At 43.7% G+C, this 17,564-nt stretch overlaps 1 protein-coding gene across 10 annotated transcripts in view; it reads right to left on the bottom strand.

The window, feature by feature from the left end:
• Window positions 1-17,564, bottom strand: part of FAM135A (family with sequence similarity 135 member A) — a 151,283-nt gene that overhangs the window by 58,883 nt on the left and 74,836 nt on the right. For 9 of the 10 annotated variants that reach the window (XM_025186756.2, XM_006127228.4, XM_025186759.2 and 6 more), the window contains one exon: window positions 15,818-15,973. In XM_025186756.2, coding sequence (XP_025042541.1) covers window positions 15,818-15,973 — 156 coding nt within the window. Of the gene's footprint in view, window positions 1-11,412; window positions 11,564-15,817; window positions 15,974-17,564 lie in introns of all 10 variants that reach the window. The other variant, XM_075923712.1, reaches the window with a different exon arrangement.

The raw sequence follows: 17,564 nt of genomic DNA, 5'->3' as shown, positions 1-17,564 counted from the left end.
GTAATAAACTACCTGAGACCAGAAAGTTCAAATTGTAACCCTCCAGAAAGAAAGAAATAGGAGGTTGGGTATACTAGAAAAGGTTTAAATGTAAGCAGTCTTTTAAGAAGACAGAGAGAAGACTGAGAAATTGGCATTTGTAAAAGATGTTATCCCTTTTGAACAAAATCTTGCAAAGGTTCGGGCATAGCCCTTGGTCTGATCAAGTGTTAACTGCTTGTCCATACAATTTCAGACCTAAAAGACAAAGTGGCTAACTACCTGTAAATATGTAAATCCTTGGCTCCAATGGAGAGGGAAACAGCTGCAGCTTTTGTCTTCTATGGAAAACCTGTAAAGAGGTGTTCTTCAAAATTATCTGAATATAAGAATCCAGATATGAAACTGCAAAAATGTAAAAGCCTCTGCTGCAAAAGTGGAGAGGTAGAAATGCATGTCCCTCAGTACCCAGACAGAGCTAGATTCCCTTAAGGATGGGTGCTGAGAGTTAAAGCAACTCTCAGATTTATTTATTTTTTGTTTTTCTTCCCTCAGGAATATGTTTAAGAAAAGAACCAGGAGGTATGAGGCTTAGTGAACAAGCTCACCCTCCTTACCAAATTAATAGTAGACAAACCTGTGTCATTGGAAAAAGTCATTTAGCAGGAATTAGGATGGACCATAAGAAGGAAAAAGCATGTAAAAAAAGGGGAAGGCAAAAGGTTTGGAGCCCTATGGGCAGAGTTGAAGGAATAAGGAAAGTAGAGCAGACATTGGAAAGTTACTAGGAATGAAAAACATTTTCTTTGAAAGGACAAAGCAAGTGATTTGAGGGAATGTGAAGATAAAAGGTGGACTCCATGGGAGTGTGGAAGGGATTAAGCAATGGTAGTAATATGTGAAGGGAAATCTTGTTTTAAAAATGATACCTTGTTTCTTTGCAGCCTCTTCCTTAAGCACTATGCAAACCATCTATGCAAAGAAACAATCAAATGTAAACATTTTGTCTATGAACACCGTTGTTAAATCTGCAAAGGAAAATTAGGGATTCTACTGAAGCTTAATTGGTTAACTGCATAAAGAATGAGCTCTATATTGTAACTCTATTTTGTGGATTTCAAATTGACTAGTTTTATTTTGTTTTGGATAATGTCCGCTTGCTTAAAATTGCAAACAGACAAGGCACAAATTGGTTAGTGCTTGTGTTGGGCACTCAAAGGACATTTAACTTTCTAGAAACCAAATTATTAGTTTAGAAACTCAAGCTTTGAAACTTAACTGTCTCTTTCAAGGCTGAGTTGATAACACTTTTGGCTTGCTTTTAAATTCAACATTATATGTAAATACAGGCTGCCTGGCTATTTCAAAGGAAAGTGGACAGGGAAGGCTGTTGCTGTTTCAGCAGACACATCCACTGCACCCCTGACCACAAACATAGAAGGAACAGCTCAGCTTGCAGAGCTGGCAGCAATCAATTAGCTTGTGAGGCAGGGGCCAGTACCATCTACACCAACTCCTATGCTGTATGGGCTGGAGCCATCCAGTGGATAACTAACTGGGAAATAGGGGGAAAGCCTGTTTGGAGATTGGAATATTGGAAATGGTTATACCAGCATGCAACCCAACATGCCTCAAGCATAAGTCATGTGTCCAAAAGAATAACACCCTGACTGCATAGCTAAATAACCTAGCAGATGCAGCAGTACAAATTTTTGCTGTCCAGGTGGATTGGGAACGCCTGTACATTTGGCTACATGAAACCTTGGGACACACAGAGAGCAATAAGCTGGTGTGGCAGGCACATGCCAGGGGGTGGCCTATCACCCACAAACAAGCCAGAGATCTGGTACAAGCTTGTACCCTATGTGCTGAACTCAGGAAACATATAACAGAAAGGCAATGATTTGCCAGGCTAAGAGATGGAAAAATACTATGGGCAACCTGGCAAGTAGATTATATTGATCCACCGCCCACCAGTAAGCAAGGGTGGAAGTATGTTTTAACTGGAGTAAAAATTGTTTCAAAAATTGGTTTTGCTTACCCAACCCGATGGACAACAGGGTTGTCTACGATCATGGGACTAAACCACTTAATAGCCCTTGTCCCAACACCCCAGTTTGGGAACACAAACCCATGTACTGCACTCCTATAAGGGAAAAGGAGTCTGGACAACTGCAGATGCTGGGCTAACACCAATAACCATCACTGAGGCTTGGATTGTATCCAAGACCGGCAAACCTTATGTTTTATTACAGGAAACTGAGGCAATAGCCCTGAACAGTGCTCCAGTGGGATGGATCCCTCCCAATGCTGGTGTGGATCCGGGAAACCACCATGAACTTTTTGTATATATATACCGCTTGCTGTTGTAGTGCTTGCAACCACTGTTGTTAGTTACAGACTATTGAAATAAGATGTGGTACTCCAACACGCCATGGTCTTCTTCCTCATCCCAACTGCTACTGCTGTACCAGAACACCTTACTTGACTCCTCTACTGGACTGGGAATCGAGTTTGTCCCTCTCAGCCCAAATGACTGGTGAAACAAAGTGACATCTTTCGATGGGGACCGGTATGGTTCAATGACAGCGACTACCACAATCCTCTAAATAACTCTGGGGGGAGGTCAAGAGGGGAGGCAAGGGAAGTGGCAACAAACGGTATGGGATAAGACATGCTGTAACTAAAAATGTAAAGCCTCATGGCTAGATTGTCTAGCCCAACACCTAGGACTTTCGTTAACTCCCTTCCTTCACTCTATTGTAAATACTATATTAACCATTTTACTTGTTGTAATTGCTTGCTGCATGCTTCTATGTATTGTTAGGCATTTTGTGTACACTGCTACCTCCTCTGCACAAATCTGGTATATGGCATTGGGAAGCGATCCTAATCAATCCCTTGATCCAAATTATCTGATCAGACCCTGCTGATAGGGCGATTTTAGCTTCCTCCAAGGAGGGCAAAGGGTGCTGGCATCACCGCCATCTTGCGTTCTGGGACATAGTGAGGCGTGTCAAGGGGGTGGAATGTAGCCAGACGCAAAACCCCATCTTGTTTTTCCACGAACCCCATCTTGTTCCCCCCCCCCCCCCGAGAGCAAGAGAAAGGCAGTCAGCCTTTGATGCCCTGGGAACACAGGTTTGCTGCCTGTCCCTGACTCTACCATAAACAGAAACCAGACAGTAAATGGGCTAGCTGACGACCCGGGGCCTCCCGTCGCCCTGATGGCTAGTACCAGTAATTGACACGCCTGCACTGTCCCAGGAGAGGAATCTTCGCCCATCACATACCAGAGGTGCCCATTGTCTGCATTTTCCCAGGTGTAAATTATGCTTTGCACCCTTCGTGGGAAACTTGGCGTTCAAAGCCATTTTTCCTAATTGGCCACTTGAGACCAGGAAGAAGCCTACATGACCCAAGGGGTATAAAAGAGGTTCAGCAGCCCACCCCATTTGAGCTCCAATCATCTATACCTGCTGGCAGGTGTTGATTGTCTCCCGAGGTCTGTGGGACGCCCAACCTCGCCCTACTTCTTCCCGAGGGATTGAGAGAAAGACGCTGGCCACGCCAAGTCTGGAACGCAGGGGTGAGAATATATACCTGCTATGTGTCTATTTTGCATGCATTTAATAAGAGCTCAGAGAACCAAAGGGTTTCATGGTACCTGTAAGTAACTTATTAGTGTAATTTCTGTCCTGTCCTTTGTAGTGTCTGTGTTATCTGTAACACAGTAGTAGCATTTAACAGCTAAATTTACCCTGTAACAATAAAATAGTAACTGTTTAAGCTTTAACCTGACTCCTTCAGTTGCTGTAACAGAACCAAGCACAATTTAAAAGAACTTCAGCCGGTCATAAGGGACTCACTGCCCTGACCGTCGGCTGACAGACACTTCGCCAAAGGATCAATGCCCACAAAACAGATATTAGACAAGATCACAAAGAAAAAACAGTTTCTTGCCATTTCAACCAGAAAGGACATTGTCTCAACGACTTAATTACCTGCATCCTGCTTCAAAAGCCTTTTAAGACTGTACTTGAAAGAGAATCCTCTGAACTGTTATTCATGCTTAAATTCGACCCTTTACACCTGAGTCTGAATAAAGAATCTAATTATCTTACCCATTACAAAGATAGCTTTCCCAATTATCACCTCTAATATCATTAGCTCACAGACATTTACCTCCCCCCTCCCCCATCCCCTTCTGTTCTGAAATTTGATTTGTCCTTTTCATATGTGTTCATTTTTTTTAATTGTATCCTTTGGTATATATGGTTGTGACAATTTTCTTCCACTATTTGATCTGAGGAAGTGGGTCTGGCCCACGAAAGCTCATCACCTAATAAACCATCTTGTTAGTCTTTAAAGTGCTACATAGTCCTGTATTTTGTCCCAGAATCATGTTTGCTTTTTGTGCAAGTGTCACACTGCTCACTCATATTCAGCGTGTAGGGTTGCCAGGTAGATCCCGCCAAAAAACCGGACACACTTGGTCATGGGCGGGGGGATGGAGAGGGGAGCGAGGGGCGGCAGAACCGGCCGGGAGGTGGGCAGGGCGGGAAGCAGAGCCGGCAGGGGAGGACTGGGGGGCTAGACGGGAGGAGGGAGGGTGGGAAGCAGAGCTGGCGGGGAGGGGGTATTGTCCGGTATTTTCTGAATTTTTCTACTGGACAGACGGTGCAAATACCGGACGGTCCGGTAGAAAATTGGACACCTGGCAACCCTATTAGTTTGTGATCCACTATGACCCCTACATCCCTTTCTGCAGTACTTCTTCCTAGATAGTCACTTCCCATTCTGAATGTGTGAAACTGATTGTTCTTTCCTAAGTGGAGTACAGTAAAACTCCATCGGTCCGGCATCTGATGGTCCGGCACTCCTGATGGCCCGGCACCATCAGGAACCCGGAAGTGCTCTGGGCAGCCGGACCATTGGAGCTACTCTGCCCCTGGCTTCCCTGATTCAGCTGCTGCTGAAACTGACCAGCGGCTGAATCGGGGAAGCCAGGGGCAGAGCAGCTGGGGTGCTGTCTGGTAGGTCCCATAGCGCTGCCCCTCCAGGCTGCGGGATCAACCCGGCAGTACCTTAGCTGTCCCCATTCAGCCGCTGCTGAAATTGACCAGCGGCTGACTCTGGGAAGCCCGAGGACTGTCCCGGGCATCCTGGAGTCAGCCTCTGGTCAATTTCAGCAGCGGCTGAATTGGGGACAGCTAGGGCGAAGCAGCTGGGGTGCTGCCGGGTTGGTCTTGCAGCACCAAGGAGCGGCGCTACCGGACCAACCCGGAAGCACCCCAGCTGCTCTGCCGCAGGCATCCCCAATTCAGCTGCTGCTGAAACTGACCAGCAGTGGCTGAATCGGGGATGCCTGGGGCAGAACTGAACTGTCAGAAGGGGGGGCTATGAGGGGTCTGGGGTGGCATCCCCCCACACCATCCCAGACCCTTCATAGCCCCCTCTTCCGATAGTCCGGCATATCTGATAATCCGGCAGCCCCTGGGTCCTAAAGGTGATGGATTATCGGAAGTTTACTGTACTTTGCATTTGTTCGCTCTCCCCCCTGCCCTGCGAGCAGCACGTGGCACTGCTCCTGGCAGGGTGGGAGGAGGCTTCATGCGCTCCTCCTCTGCATGACCTTATCCTCTAAAACACTTACAACCCAGCCCAGCTTGGTGTCATCTGCAAATTTTATAAGCCATCCTAATTCTCTTGCTTGTTCCTATGATTTGGATAAAAGGTTTGTTGTTGAATATAAAACTGTTGTGGAAAAGAATGAAATAGATGAGTTTGGCAATGTGTTTGAGATGGCTGAGAGTTGTCCATTGCCTTGAAGATATTTGAAGAATGCAGCGACATCATTTTGATGGATGGTGGTACTTAGGGATTTATCATTGATGTAATGATATAAATGAAATCCATCAATGACCTTATGATGCGTCCTACAAATTCATCTCAAAAGGTACAAAACAATGCTCTAAATGTTTCAAAAACAGCTATGTGGGTGAAACAAGATAATCAATACACTCTTGAATTCACTCTCACAGAAAAATGATAAATGACAAACACCAAATTACCTCACGGTAAACACTTTCCCCCAAAGCATATCTGGCCTCTCAGTCCTCATCCTCAAAACGAAACCTACCCAACACCTGGAAGCTTAAATTCATAACTTTGCTAGACACAAAAAATCATGGACTGAATAAAGACACTGGATTCATAGCTTATGATAACAATATTACCCACAAAATCCCGCACGCACCCTTTTTTGTCCCCTATACCTAGAGACATGTTAACAGACCACTTGACCTTGAATGCTCTCATAATATCTATTAACTAAGACTGAACAATCTATTCTACCTTGTATTTAGCTGTGGCACTCACAATACATTTTCCAGGCCTGAAGAAGAGCTCTATATAAAAGTTTAAAAGCTTGTGTCTTTCACCAACAGAAGTTGATCCAATAAAACAGCGTTTCCCAAACTACCAGCCGGGGGAAAAAATACTGAGCCTCAACATGGCTGCTGGGAGGGGAGTGGGGCGGGGCTGGGCAGAGCGGGGCGGGCTGGGAGGAGGTGGATGTGTGTGTGGGGGGGAAATCGGATGGCAGAAGCAGGGTTGGGGGGCAGCAGGGCTGTCCTGCGGAGATCGGGGTGGGAGGGCAGCGGAAGCAGGGCTGGCCAGGGGGACTGGCTGGCAGAGATCAGGAGGAGGAGGACTGGAGAATCAGCCTCCAGAAGCAGGGCTGGATGGGGGCAGCGGGCTGGCCAGGGGACGGGAAAAGGGGGGCTGGATGGGGGAGATCACGAGGAGGAGGACAGGAGAACCAGCCATCAAAAGCAGGGCTGGACGAGGGCAGCGGGGCTGGCCTGGGGAGATCGGGAGGAGAAGCGGGGGCAGGGGAGTGAATCGGCCGATGGGAAGCAGGACTGATCCGGGCACATCAGACCCGGGCACACAAGTAAGTCCAGTCCCAGGGATTCCATTTTGCCACCCCCCACGCATACCCTCTCTTGAGTAGTTGCGAACTGCCTGCCTGGTAGACACACTCATGCAGCATGAGCACATCTACCAGCCGGGCAGTTCACACCTACGGACTGATACACCTAATAATAATAAAACTTAGCTAATTAGAAAATACTGGACATTTTATATGTCCAATATTTTCTCAATTTGTTTCCAGAACAGACCCCTCAAATACCGGACTATCCGGTACAAAACTGGACACCTGGCAACCCTACCCCTCCATACCCTCACTCCTAGCCAGATACTCTACCCCCAATCTGCTCCTAGCTCCTGAAATGCCCATGCAGCACTGGGTCCCCCAAGTCCTGCAGCCAGGCAAAACACTGAAAATTTATTCATTTTTAATTCCTTTTATATATGCATTTATATTTTTAGGCTACAAAAAACAGTACTGAAAAAAAAACTGTGTTCCAACTAAAGTAAAAAGTTTGGAAAACCCTGGTCTAGCCAGCTTTCTAGCCATCTTACAAAGCCATTTATCCAATCCATATTCCCTTAACTTGCTGGCAAGAATATTGTGGGTGACCGTATCAAAAGCTTTGCTAAAGCTGGCACTGGGGGCTTTGGGAGGACCAGAAATAACTTATTTGAATATTTAGCATTTGCTCAATGAATATGCAAATGAATGTTACCGGTCCTCCAAAAGCTTGTGAATGGATTTACTGGTCCCCATGTCAAAAAGTTTGGGAACCCCTTCAATAAAAGATATTACCTCATCCACCTTGTCTTTCTAATATCCTGGGACTGACAGAGCTGTGACAACTTAAACAACTGTTTAGTAAATGAATTTTAATACTTTTGAAAGGAGTTGGTTTAACAGCTCTAAACAGGTTTCCGTATACAATGGAATAGCTATAATATAGACAGTTGTTGGCAAGTTAGTCAAGTATGTCAATACCAGAGGTGCAATATACATCTACCAACCAGCAGGTGGCAATTACTTTCTATCATTACCAACTTGGGGTGGTTTCATAAAAAAGACTTGGCTGTGAAAGGCTCTATATCCTGTTACAAATCCTCTAGCTTGAAGGCCCCCAAAACTGTTTTATGGTTCATCAATAAGAAATAAAAACAGACAAAAAGGAGGGATCTTTTAGAAAAATATATTATTGAGGAGACCTCATTGTTGTCCAGAGATGAGCAGGCAAACAATGTGAGATACTTAATTTCATTATATTTTTAATAGGGATATCAAGCTGGAAGAAATAGTTTAAGGATAATATGTTCAGGGCTCCCAGAAGATGGCATTATAGAACAAACATTTTTCATTACAAAATGTTTACATACTAGAAATAACATTCTCTAATTTTAAATAATTTTTTCACATAACCTAATCAAAAACCTTATTGGATATATTTTGTAACTATGTACACAAACTCTCTTTCAGCAATACTGTAGTTATTTTTGTAACACAGCAATCAAAATCTGTAATTGCATGATATGCTGAATGTCTCCAATAACAAAAATTCAGCACAACTGCTTCAGAAATATTTACACTACAATATCAAGACATACAATGACCATAACTAACAGACCCAAATGTCTCTGATAAACACTACACAAAATCCAGAGCAAGGAAAGTCACTCAGCATAATACATGTTTATCTTAGGGCTGGGGTGGGCAAAAGGACCTCCACGGGCTGGATTTGGCCCACCAAACGGATGGATCCGGCCCACGGAGGCCCAGCTGCTCCCTCACCACCAGGCCAATTAGGGCCTGGGGACGGGGGGAGTGCCCAAAGCCTTTTCTGCTCTGCCCCTGTCCTGCGAGTAGCACGCAGAGAGGGAGCGCATGAAGCCTCCTCCCACCCTGCCAGGAGCAGTGCCACGTGCTGCTCGCACGGCAGAGGGGAGAGCGGAGGAGGCTTTGAGAGCTCACCCCCCAAGGCCAATTAGGGTGTGGGAGCTGCGTGAAGCTTCTTTCGCTCTGCCCTGGCCGTGTGGGAAGGAAGCTTCACCGTAATCCACTGCCCTCAGGACCTGATTAGCCTGGGGGTGGGGGAGCGTGCCAAGCCTCTTCCAGGGCATGGGTGCCTAGTGGGAAGGGGGGGGCTAAGGGGCTTCCTAACCCCCAGACCAATCATGGTCTTGGGATGGGGTAGCCCCGCCCCACCCCTTCCTGGGTGGCCCAGTGCTACTTCAAAAATTTTACACAAGACTGCTTGGAAATAGTGACCATAATATAACAACATTTAACATTCCTGTGGTGGGAAGAACACCTCCGCAGCCCAACAATGTGGCATTTAATTTCAAAAAGGGGAACTATGCAAAAATGAGGAAGTTAGTTAAACAGAAATTAAAAAGTACAGTGACTAAAGTAAAATCCCTGCAAGCTGCATGGACACTTTTCAAAGACACCATAATAGAGGCCCAACTTAAAAGTATACCCCAAATTAAAAAACATAGTAGAAGAACTAAAGAGAGTCACCATGGCTTAACAACTACGTAAAAGAAGCAGTGAGAGATAAAAAGACATCTTATAAAAAGTGGAAGTCAAATCCTAGTGAGGTAAATAGAAAGGAGCATAAACACTACCAAATTAAGTGTAAAATGTAATAAGAAAAGCCAAAAAGGACTTTGAAGAACAGCTAGCCAAAACCTCAAAATGTGATAAAATGGTTTTTTAAGTACATCAGGAGTAAGAAGCCTGCTACACAACCAGTGGAGCCCCTGGATGATTGAGATACAAAAGGAGCACTTAAAGACAATGAAGTCATTGAGGAGAAACTAAATTAATTCTTTGCTTCAGTCTTCATGACTGAGGATGTTAGGGAGATTCTCAAACCTGACCAGTCCTTTGTAGGTGACAAATTTGAGGACTTGTCACAGATTGAAGTGTCATTAGAGGAGGTTTTGGAATTAATTGATAAACTTAACAGTAACAAGTCACCGGGACAAGATGGCATTCACCCAAGAGTTCTGAAAGAACTCAAATGTGAAATTGCGGAACTATTAATTATGGTTTGTAACCTATTCTTTAAATCAGCTTCTGTACCCAATGACTGGAAGACAGCTAATGTAACGCCAATATTTAAAAAGGGCTCTAGAGGCAATCCCGGCAATTACAGACCGGTAAATCTAACGTCAGTACCGGGCAAATTAGTTGAAACAACAGTAAAGAATAAAATTGTCAGACACATAGAAGAACATAATTTGCTGGGCAACAATCAACATGGTTTCTGTAAAGGAAAATTATGTCTTACTAATCTATTAGAGTTCTTTGAAGGGGTCAACAAACTTGTGGACAAGGGGGATCCAGTAGATATAGTGTACTTAGATTTCCAGAAAGCCTTTGACAAGGTCCCTCACCAAAGGCTCTTATGTAAATTAAGATGTCATGGGATAAGAGGAAAGATTCTTGGACTGAGAACTGGTTAAAAGACAGGTAGGAATAAATGGTAAATTTTCAGAATGGAGAGGGGTAACTAGTGGCGTTCCCCAAAGGTCAGTCCTAGGACCAATCCTATTTAACTTATTGATAAAAGATCTGGAGAATGTGGTAAACCGTGAGGTGGCAAAGTTTGCAGACGGAACTAAACTGTTCAAGGTAGTTAAGACCAAAGCAGACTGTGAAGAACTTCAAAAAGATCTCACCAAACTAAGTGACTGGGCAACAAAATGGCAAATTAAATTTAACATGGATAAATGTAAAGTAATGCACATTAGAAAAAATAACTCCAACTATACATATAATACGATGGGGACTAATTTAGCTACAACTAATCAGGAAAGAGATCTTGGAGTCATGATGGATAGTTCTCTGAAGATGTCCACGCAGTGTGCAGTATCAGTCAAAAAAGCAAACAGGATCTCAGAAATCATTAAAAAAGGAAAAGAGAATAAGATGGAGAATATCTTATCGCCCTTATATAAATTCATGGTACGCCCATATCTTGAATACTGCATACAGATGTGGTCTCCTCATCTCAAAAAAGATATACTGGCATTAGAAAAGGGTCAGAGAAGGACAACTAAAATGATTAGGGGTTTGGAACAGGTCCCATATGAGAAGAGATTAAAGAGACTGGGACTTTTCAGCTTGGAAAAGGGAAGACTAAAGGAGGATATGATAGAGGTATATAAAATCATGAGTGATGTGGAGAAAGTGAATAAGGAAAAGCTATTTACTTGTTCCCATAATATAAGAACTAGGGGCCACCAAATGAAACTAATGGGTAGCAGGTTTAAAACAATACAAAGGAGTTCTTCTTCACACAGCGCAGTCAATCTGTGGAACTCCTTGCCTGAGGAGGTTGTGAAGGCTAGGACTATAACAGGGTTTAAAAGAAAACTAGATAAATTCATGAAGGTTAAGGGCTATTAGCCAGTATGGGTAAGGAATGGTGTCCCTAGCCTCTGTTTGTCAGAGGGTGGACATGGATGGCAGGAGAAAGATCGCTTAATCATTACCTGTTCGATTCACTCTCTCTGGGACACCTGGCATTGGCCGCTGTCGACAGACAGGGTACTGGGCTGGATGGACCTTTGGTCTGACCCAGTACGGCCGTTCTTATGTTCACCCCTGTCATAGGGAGAGGTGATGCTTTGCAAAAGGGATGGTCTATATGAGAATGGTACAATCAGCAAATAAGAAACATTAAATAGAACATGTTATTAAGCAATCTACCAATTTCTTGCAATAAAAGTGCAAAAGACTTTGTGGCTAAGAGACAAAAAACAGGATCTCTCTTATCACAACTACAATTATTAGCAACCTGAAACCAAAAAAGGTGCACCACTGGATATGAACAGACCATATCACAAGTGAGAACACTTTTCACTGCAAGTTCTGCACAAGAAGTTCTCCTGGATTCCCAGAGCATAAAGACTCATACTAGTATTTAGTGCATAACCTAAAGTGCTATAGGGTGAGTCACAGAATTAGGTTCCAAGTAGACAGTCAAACATTCTTTGAAATCAATATTCATAAATTTACCATTCCCTTTTTATTTTAGGTCCCCTGAACTCTAGGATTGGCTGCAGTTCCAATGATATGTGAACAACAGAGTGTCTTCTGTGGACTACTATATGGACGAGAGTTTTCTACTCACTCCTACAGCCAACCTATATGGGTCAATTAAGTAGACATTGATTTTTTTCTTATTTTTCATTAAAAGATACGTGTTTTTTAATCTTCTGGTATAGAAAACAGTAAAAAAACAAATTACCTTTGCAAGCTAGTGCTCTACAAATTTAAAAAAATCCATGTAACTGCCATCCTATAAGTTAGTTCCAGGAGGGTTTCTCAATTGATGGTATATTACCCAATTCAGCATTTCCCAAACTATGGGCTGTGGCCTGGTACCAGGCCACAGGAAAAAAATACCGGGCCTCAGCGTGGTTGCCAGGGTGTTTCAGGCTCCCGGACTGCCTGTGTGGCGCCGGGTCCCCCAAGGCCTCGGCCAGCCTGGGCAGAGTCTGCAGCCGGATGTTCCGGCTCCCGGCAGAGGCGTAGCTAGGAGAGGTCGGGGGGTGGTGGGGAAGGAGCGGGGACAGCCAGCCATCGGAAGCAGCACCGGACGGGAAAATTGGGGTGGGCTAGGGAGATTGGGGGACGGGCAGCCGGCGGAAGCAGAGCTGGCCGGGTGGCAGGCAGCTGGCTAGGAGATCAGGAGAAGGAGTAGGGGAGAAGCGGCCGCTGGAAGCATGGCTTGCCTGGGACTGTCTGGGAGAGATTGGGGGGCCGGCGGAAGCAGAGCTGGTGGGGTGCATGAGGTCGGGGGTAGGGAGCTGGCCGGGGAAGATGGGGGTGGTGGTGAAGGAGCCGCCGGAAGTAGGGCTGGACGTGGGCAGTGGGGCTGGCCAAGGGAGATTGGGAGGAGAAGTGGGGGAGAACTGGCTGTCCGGGAGGGGGCTGGAGGAAGTGGGGCTGGCCAGAGGCGCAGCAGGGGGGAGCGAATCGGCAGGCGGGAAGCAGGACTGACCCGGCCATATGCAGATCTTGGGGCACTGCTCCCCTTCCCCTCCCTCTCTCCCCCCCACAAAGCACAAGTGAGTCCGGCCCGGGGATTCTATTGTGCCTCCCCCACCCTCTCGAGTAGTTGTGAACTGTCTGGCTGGTAGACACACTCATGCAGTCTGAGCACATTTACCAGCCAGGCAGTTCAAAAGTACGAACTGATACATCTAGTAATAATACAACTTACCTAATGAGAAAATACCAGACATGTTATATGTCTGATATTTTCTCAGTTTGTTTTGTACGTGTTTATATTTTTGGGCTGCAAAAAACAGTATGGGAAAAAAAGGGTTTCAACTAAAGTAAAAAGTTTGGGAAACCCTGTTCTAACCAGCTTTCTGTCTGTCTTACACTCCATTTATCCAATCCGTATTCCTTAATTTGCTGGCAAGAATATTATGGGTGACCATATCAAAAGTTTTGCTAAAGCTGGCACTGGGGGCTTTGGAGGACCAGAAACAACTTATCTGAATATTTATCATTTGATTAATGAATATGCAAATGATTGTTACCGGTCCTCCAAAAGCTCGTGAATGGATTTACTGGTCCCCGTGTCAAAAAGTTTGGGAACCTCTGACCCAATTCATGTCCAACTGTGACCAAAGAGCTGGACCCAAAAAACCTGAGTTTGTCAAGAGACAAAGAGAGGTTTAGTACTATTTATATCCTGCATTTCCTTTTCACCCTTTGATGTCTGGATAGAGCACATAGTACAGTAAACTTCCGATAATCCGGCACCTTTAGGACCCAGGGGGTGCCGGATTATCAGATTTGCCGGACTATCGGAAAGGGGGGCTATAAGGGGTCTGGGGTGAGGTGGGGGGATGCCACCCCAGACCCCTCATAGCTCCCCCTTCTGATAGTCCGGCTCTGCCCCAGGCGTCCCTGATTCAGCCGCTGCTGGTCAGTTTCAGCAGTGGCTGAATCGGGGTCGCCTGCACCAGAGCAGCTGGAGCGCTGCCGGATTGGTCCGGTAGTGCTGCCCCTCGGCGCTGTGAGACCAACCCGGCAGCACCCCAGCTGCTCTTGGGGACGCCTGTGGCAGAGCAGCTGGGGTGCTGCCAGGTTGGTCCCGCAGCGCCACTCCTCAGCGCTACTGGACCAACCCGGCAGCACCCCAGCTGCTCTGTCCTAGGTGTATCCAAGTCAGCCGCTGCTGAAACTGATCAGGGGCTGATTCCAGGAAGCCGGGGCAGAGCAGCTCTGCCTCGGGCTTCCTGGAGTTAGCCGCTGGTCAGTTTCAGCAGCGGCTGAATCGGGGACAGCTGGGGTGCTGCTGGGTTGGGTCCCGCAGCCCCGAGGGGCAGCGCTACGGGACTAACCCAGCAGCACTCCAACTGCTCTGCCCTAGGCGTCCCCGATTCAGCTGCTGGTCAGTTTTAGCAGCGGCTGAATCGGGGGAGCTGGGGGCAGAGTAGCTCCAATGGTCCGGCTGCCCGGAGCACTTCCGGGTTCCTGATGGTGCCAGACCATCAGGAATGCCAGACCATAAGATGCCAGACCATCGGAGTTTCACTGTATATGGGAACTTTAATTTATTTTTAAATACTTGTGGGTCACTTTCTAAAAGACCTGATTAGCTTGGCTCTTTTTAGCTATAAAAAGGATCACCTTCAAGTACAAAGATGTCATGCCACTTCAGAAACACTGCAAAAGTGTGAATCCCTCCATAGGACCCTACATTGTGGATAACATGGAATCCCTCTATCCCGATTTGGGACTGTGAATCTGGGTTTATACCTCACAGAAGTATATTACTGTAGCTACATTTGAAGATTTAAACTCTGGTTTTCTGCCCAAGAAATAAGTTTGAGCAATATTTATGCTCAAAAGTGATTCTGAGATCAAAAGTAGCTTGAAAGCAGCCATCCCTCAACTTCAAAAGAGAGAACCCAAAGCAAACCCATGTAACAGCAAATGACTCTATTGGTATACATTACAAGTTTCTTTTAAACACATAATATCCCAAACAGAAATAATAATATATAGATAAAAAAGCTATTGTAAAACAGTACAACACTGTCAATAATATGGAGGTAATGCATATAGAAATTATGTGGGATGTTATAGTGGAGTGGAAGCTGCAGTAGGGTTGTGGCAGTGAAAAAAATGTTTTTGTAGATGTATATAACTCAGCATAGTTAACAGGGTGTTTAGCATACACTGATGAAGTTGACTGAAATTACCTAATGTAAGTGCATCAAAATGTAATTTTCAAAGAACTAAAAAGATTCAAAAAAATTTAAAATCATAGGGTATTTAAAAACAAGTACAAGATACTGCACTTACAAATCATCAGTTCAAATATTTTATGTTTAACATCAGCAAGGACGGATACCATTTTCTGATCAGATATAAACAGAAGAGGTTTCTACCTGCTCCTACTATCTCCTAAACTCCAAGTTTGTACATAATCTTAATAATTGAAGAGAGGAAGGAGAAAATACCTTAATTTGAGGCTCTGCTCATAGTTTTGCTTATTCTTGAAAGTATTTTACTCCCAACCAGCAACACTTGTTTTGTTTAAAATAAGCCCAAAGCAGATGCTTGTTACTCATGCCCTGGATTGTTTCTTATTTGTCTCTTTTCTTCTAAGATTCCCCATAACAGCCGTTTCTCTTCAAGATGTTATAAATACTATCATTCAATAAGTTGAATGTTTTGATTTATGGCTGGCAAGGAATTCCTACACGTAACAGAGGAGTACAATGGGTAGACCAGGCAGGTATAGCAGAAAAAAGTAGAATTTGTCATCTGACAAAGTCTACCAGTTTACAGATTAAAAGGTCATCAATTAAATTTAAAAAGATATGAATTTGTTCTATGTAATGCCCAACTGTCAGGTTCAATACTTACCCTCAGAGTGTGATGTTCTTGGGCAAGTAATGCTGTGACTTCCTCCTGCAAAGTAATGATCTCTAGAAACTGTCCCCACAGAGCCATAAGAAGAGAGCAAAGCTGTGCAAGATTCATGTTGATAAGTTCTGCCAGTTCATCAGGGTTTTCCATTTTCTGAAGTCAGGAAAAAATATTCTTACTACATATATAAATAATTGGTATAGAGGATACAGTAACATGCACACAGAACAAATTAAACTCAGTTTCATATAGTAAAATAAAATACAACAATTTTATGAAAAAGGATGCTTAAATTAAAGCTTTTTCATCTAAATATAAAAAACAATTGGTTTCATTTAAAATTACATTACTAACAGAACACCTTTTGTGTAGTTCTGGATTTTATCCTGAAAAGTCTTTTAGAATCAGGCTACATCGTCTTAAATTTCAATGAAAACTTGACTCACAACAATTGTTTAAAATATCAATTTTAAAATGAAGGCCAGTTTGTAACCACTGTACTTGGTATAGTTTTAAACTACAGTATAAAGAACAAAAACTGGGAATCATTAAAAAATGTATTAATAAAATTTGTGATTGAGAACATGACACACTAACAAAACCAGTATGATTGCCAACAATGGGTGTTGCAGCTATAAAGCTGAGATACGGACGCTCTCTTACATCTAGTTTAAAGTTAGCACCATATCTCCAACATAGCACCATATATCCACTGATTATGACTGTGGGGTACTTGTATTTTTAAAAAGACATTTTGCTTCCGTAGGGCCCATTCTCAAGAGGTTCTAATGATGTTGTAGAACCAGTCCCTCGAAAACAAAGATATATAGGAAATGGAGTATTTCCTTCTTGAGTTTTAGTGCAGCCCTAAGACATTCTCTTGCAGCATGGTTCCATTAGAGTTAAATGTAATTTGATTGTTACAGATGGTGTTTTTCCTTGGCATTCCCTGCTATAAGGATCTTAATGTTCAATTACTATATATATTTTAACACTAATCTAAACTAATCTCAGAAAAACAACACCATGCATTAAGTTAGGGCTGTCAATCATGATCAGTCACCAGTTTACACTGTTAAACAATTGAATGCCAACTGAAATGTATTAAATATTTTGGATGTTTTTCTGCATCTTCAACTCAACACAAAATAAAATGCTCACTTTGTATTTATTTTTATTACAAATATTTCCATTGAAAAAATAATACACAAAACTAGTATTTTTCAGTTCTCCTCATAAAAATACCATAGTGCATCCTATTGGAAAAGTGAAACTTACAAATGTACATTTTTTTTGTTACATAACTGCATTCAAAAACAAACTGCAAAACTTTAGAGCTTACAAGTCCTACTTACAGTACTACTTCTACAGAGCTTACAGTACTACTTATTTTGCTAATCATTAAGACAAACAAGTATGTTTACATTTATGAGAGATAATGCTGCTTACTTCTTATTTACAATGTGACCAGAAAGGGAGAACAGGTGTTCGCATTGGGATTTTTCTTTAAGCTAGCATTGAAAGGTGTTTATATGCCAGATATGCTAAATACTTTGTATGCCCCTTCATGCTTTGGTAACCATTCCAGAGGACATGCATCCATGCTGATGGTGCTCACAAAAATAATGCATTAATACAATTTGTGACTGAACTTGAGGGAAAATTGTATGTCTCTGTTTTACCCCCATACATATGCCATATCTTTTATGTTACAGTTGTCTCAGATAATGACTCGCCACATGTT

Source organism: Pelodiscus sinensis, chromosome 3 (genome assembly GCF_049634645.1).
Source record: "Pelodiscus sinensis isolate JC-2024 chromosome 3, ASM4963464v1, whole genome shotgun sequence".
Taxonomy (NCBI): domain Eukaryota; kingdom Metazoa; phylum Chordata; order Testudines; family Trionychidae; genus Pelodiscus; species Pelodiscus sinensis.
Note: the sequence above shows the minus strand (reverse complement) of the source record. Positions and strands in the feature narration are given on the sequence as shown.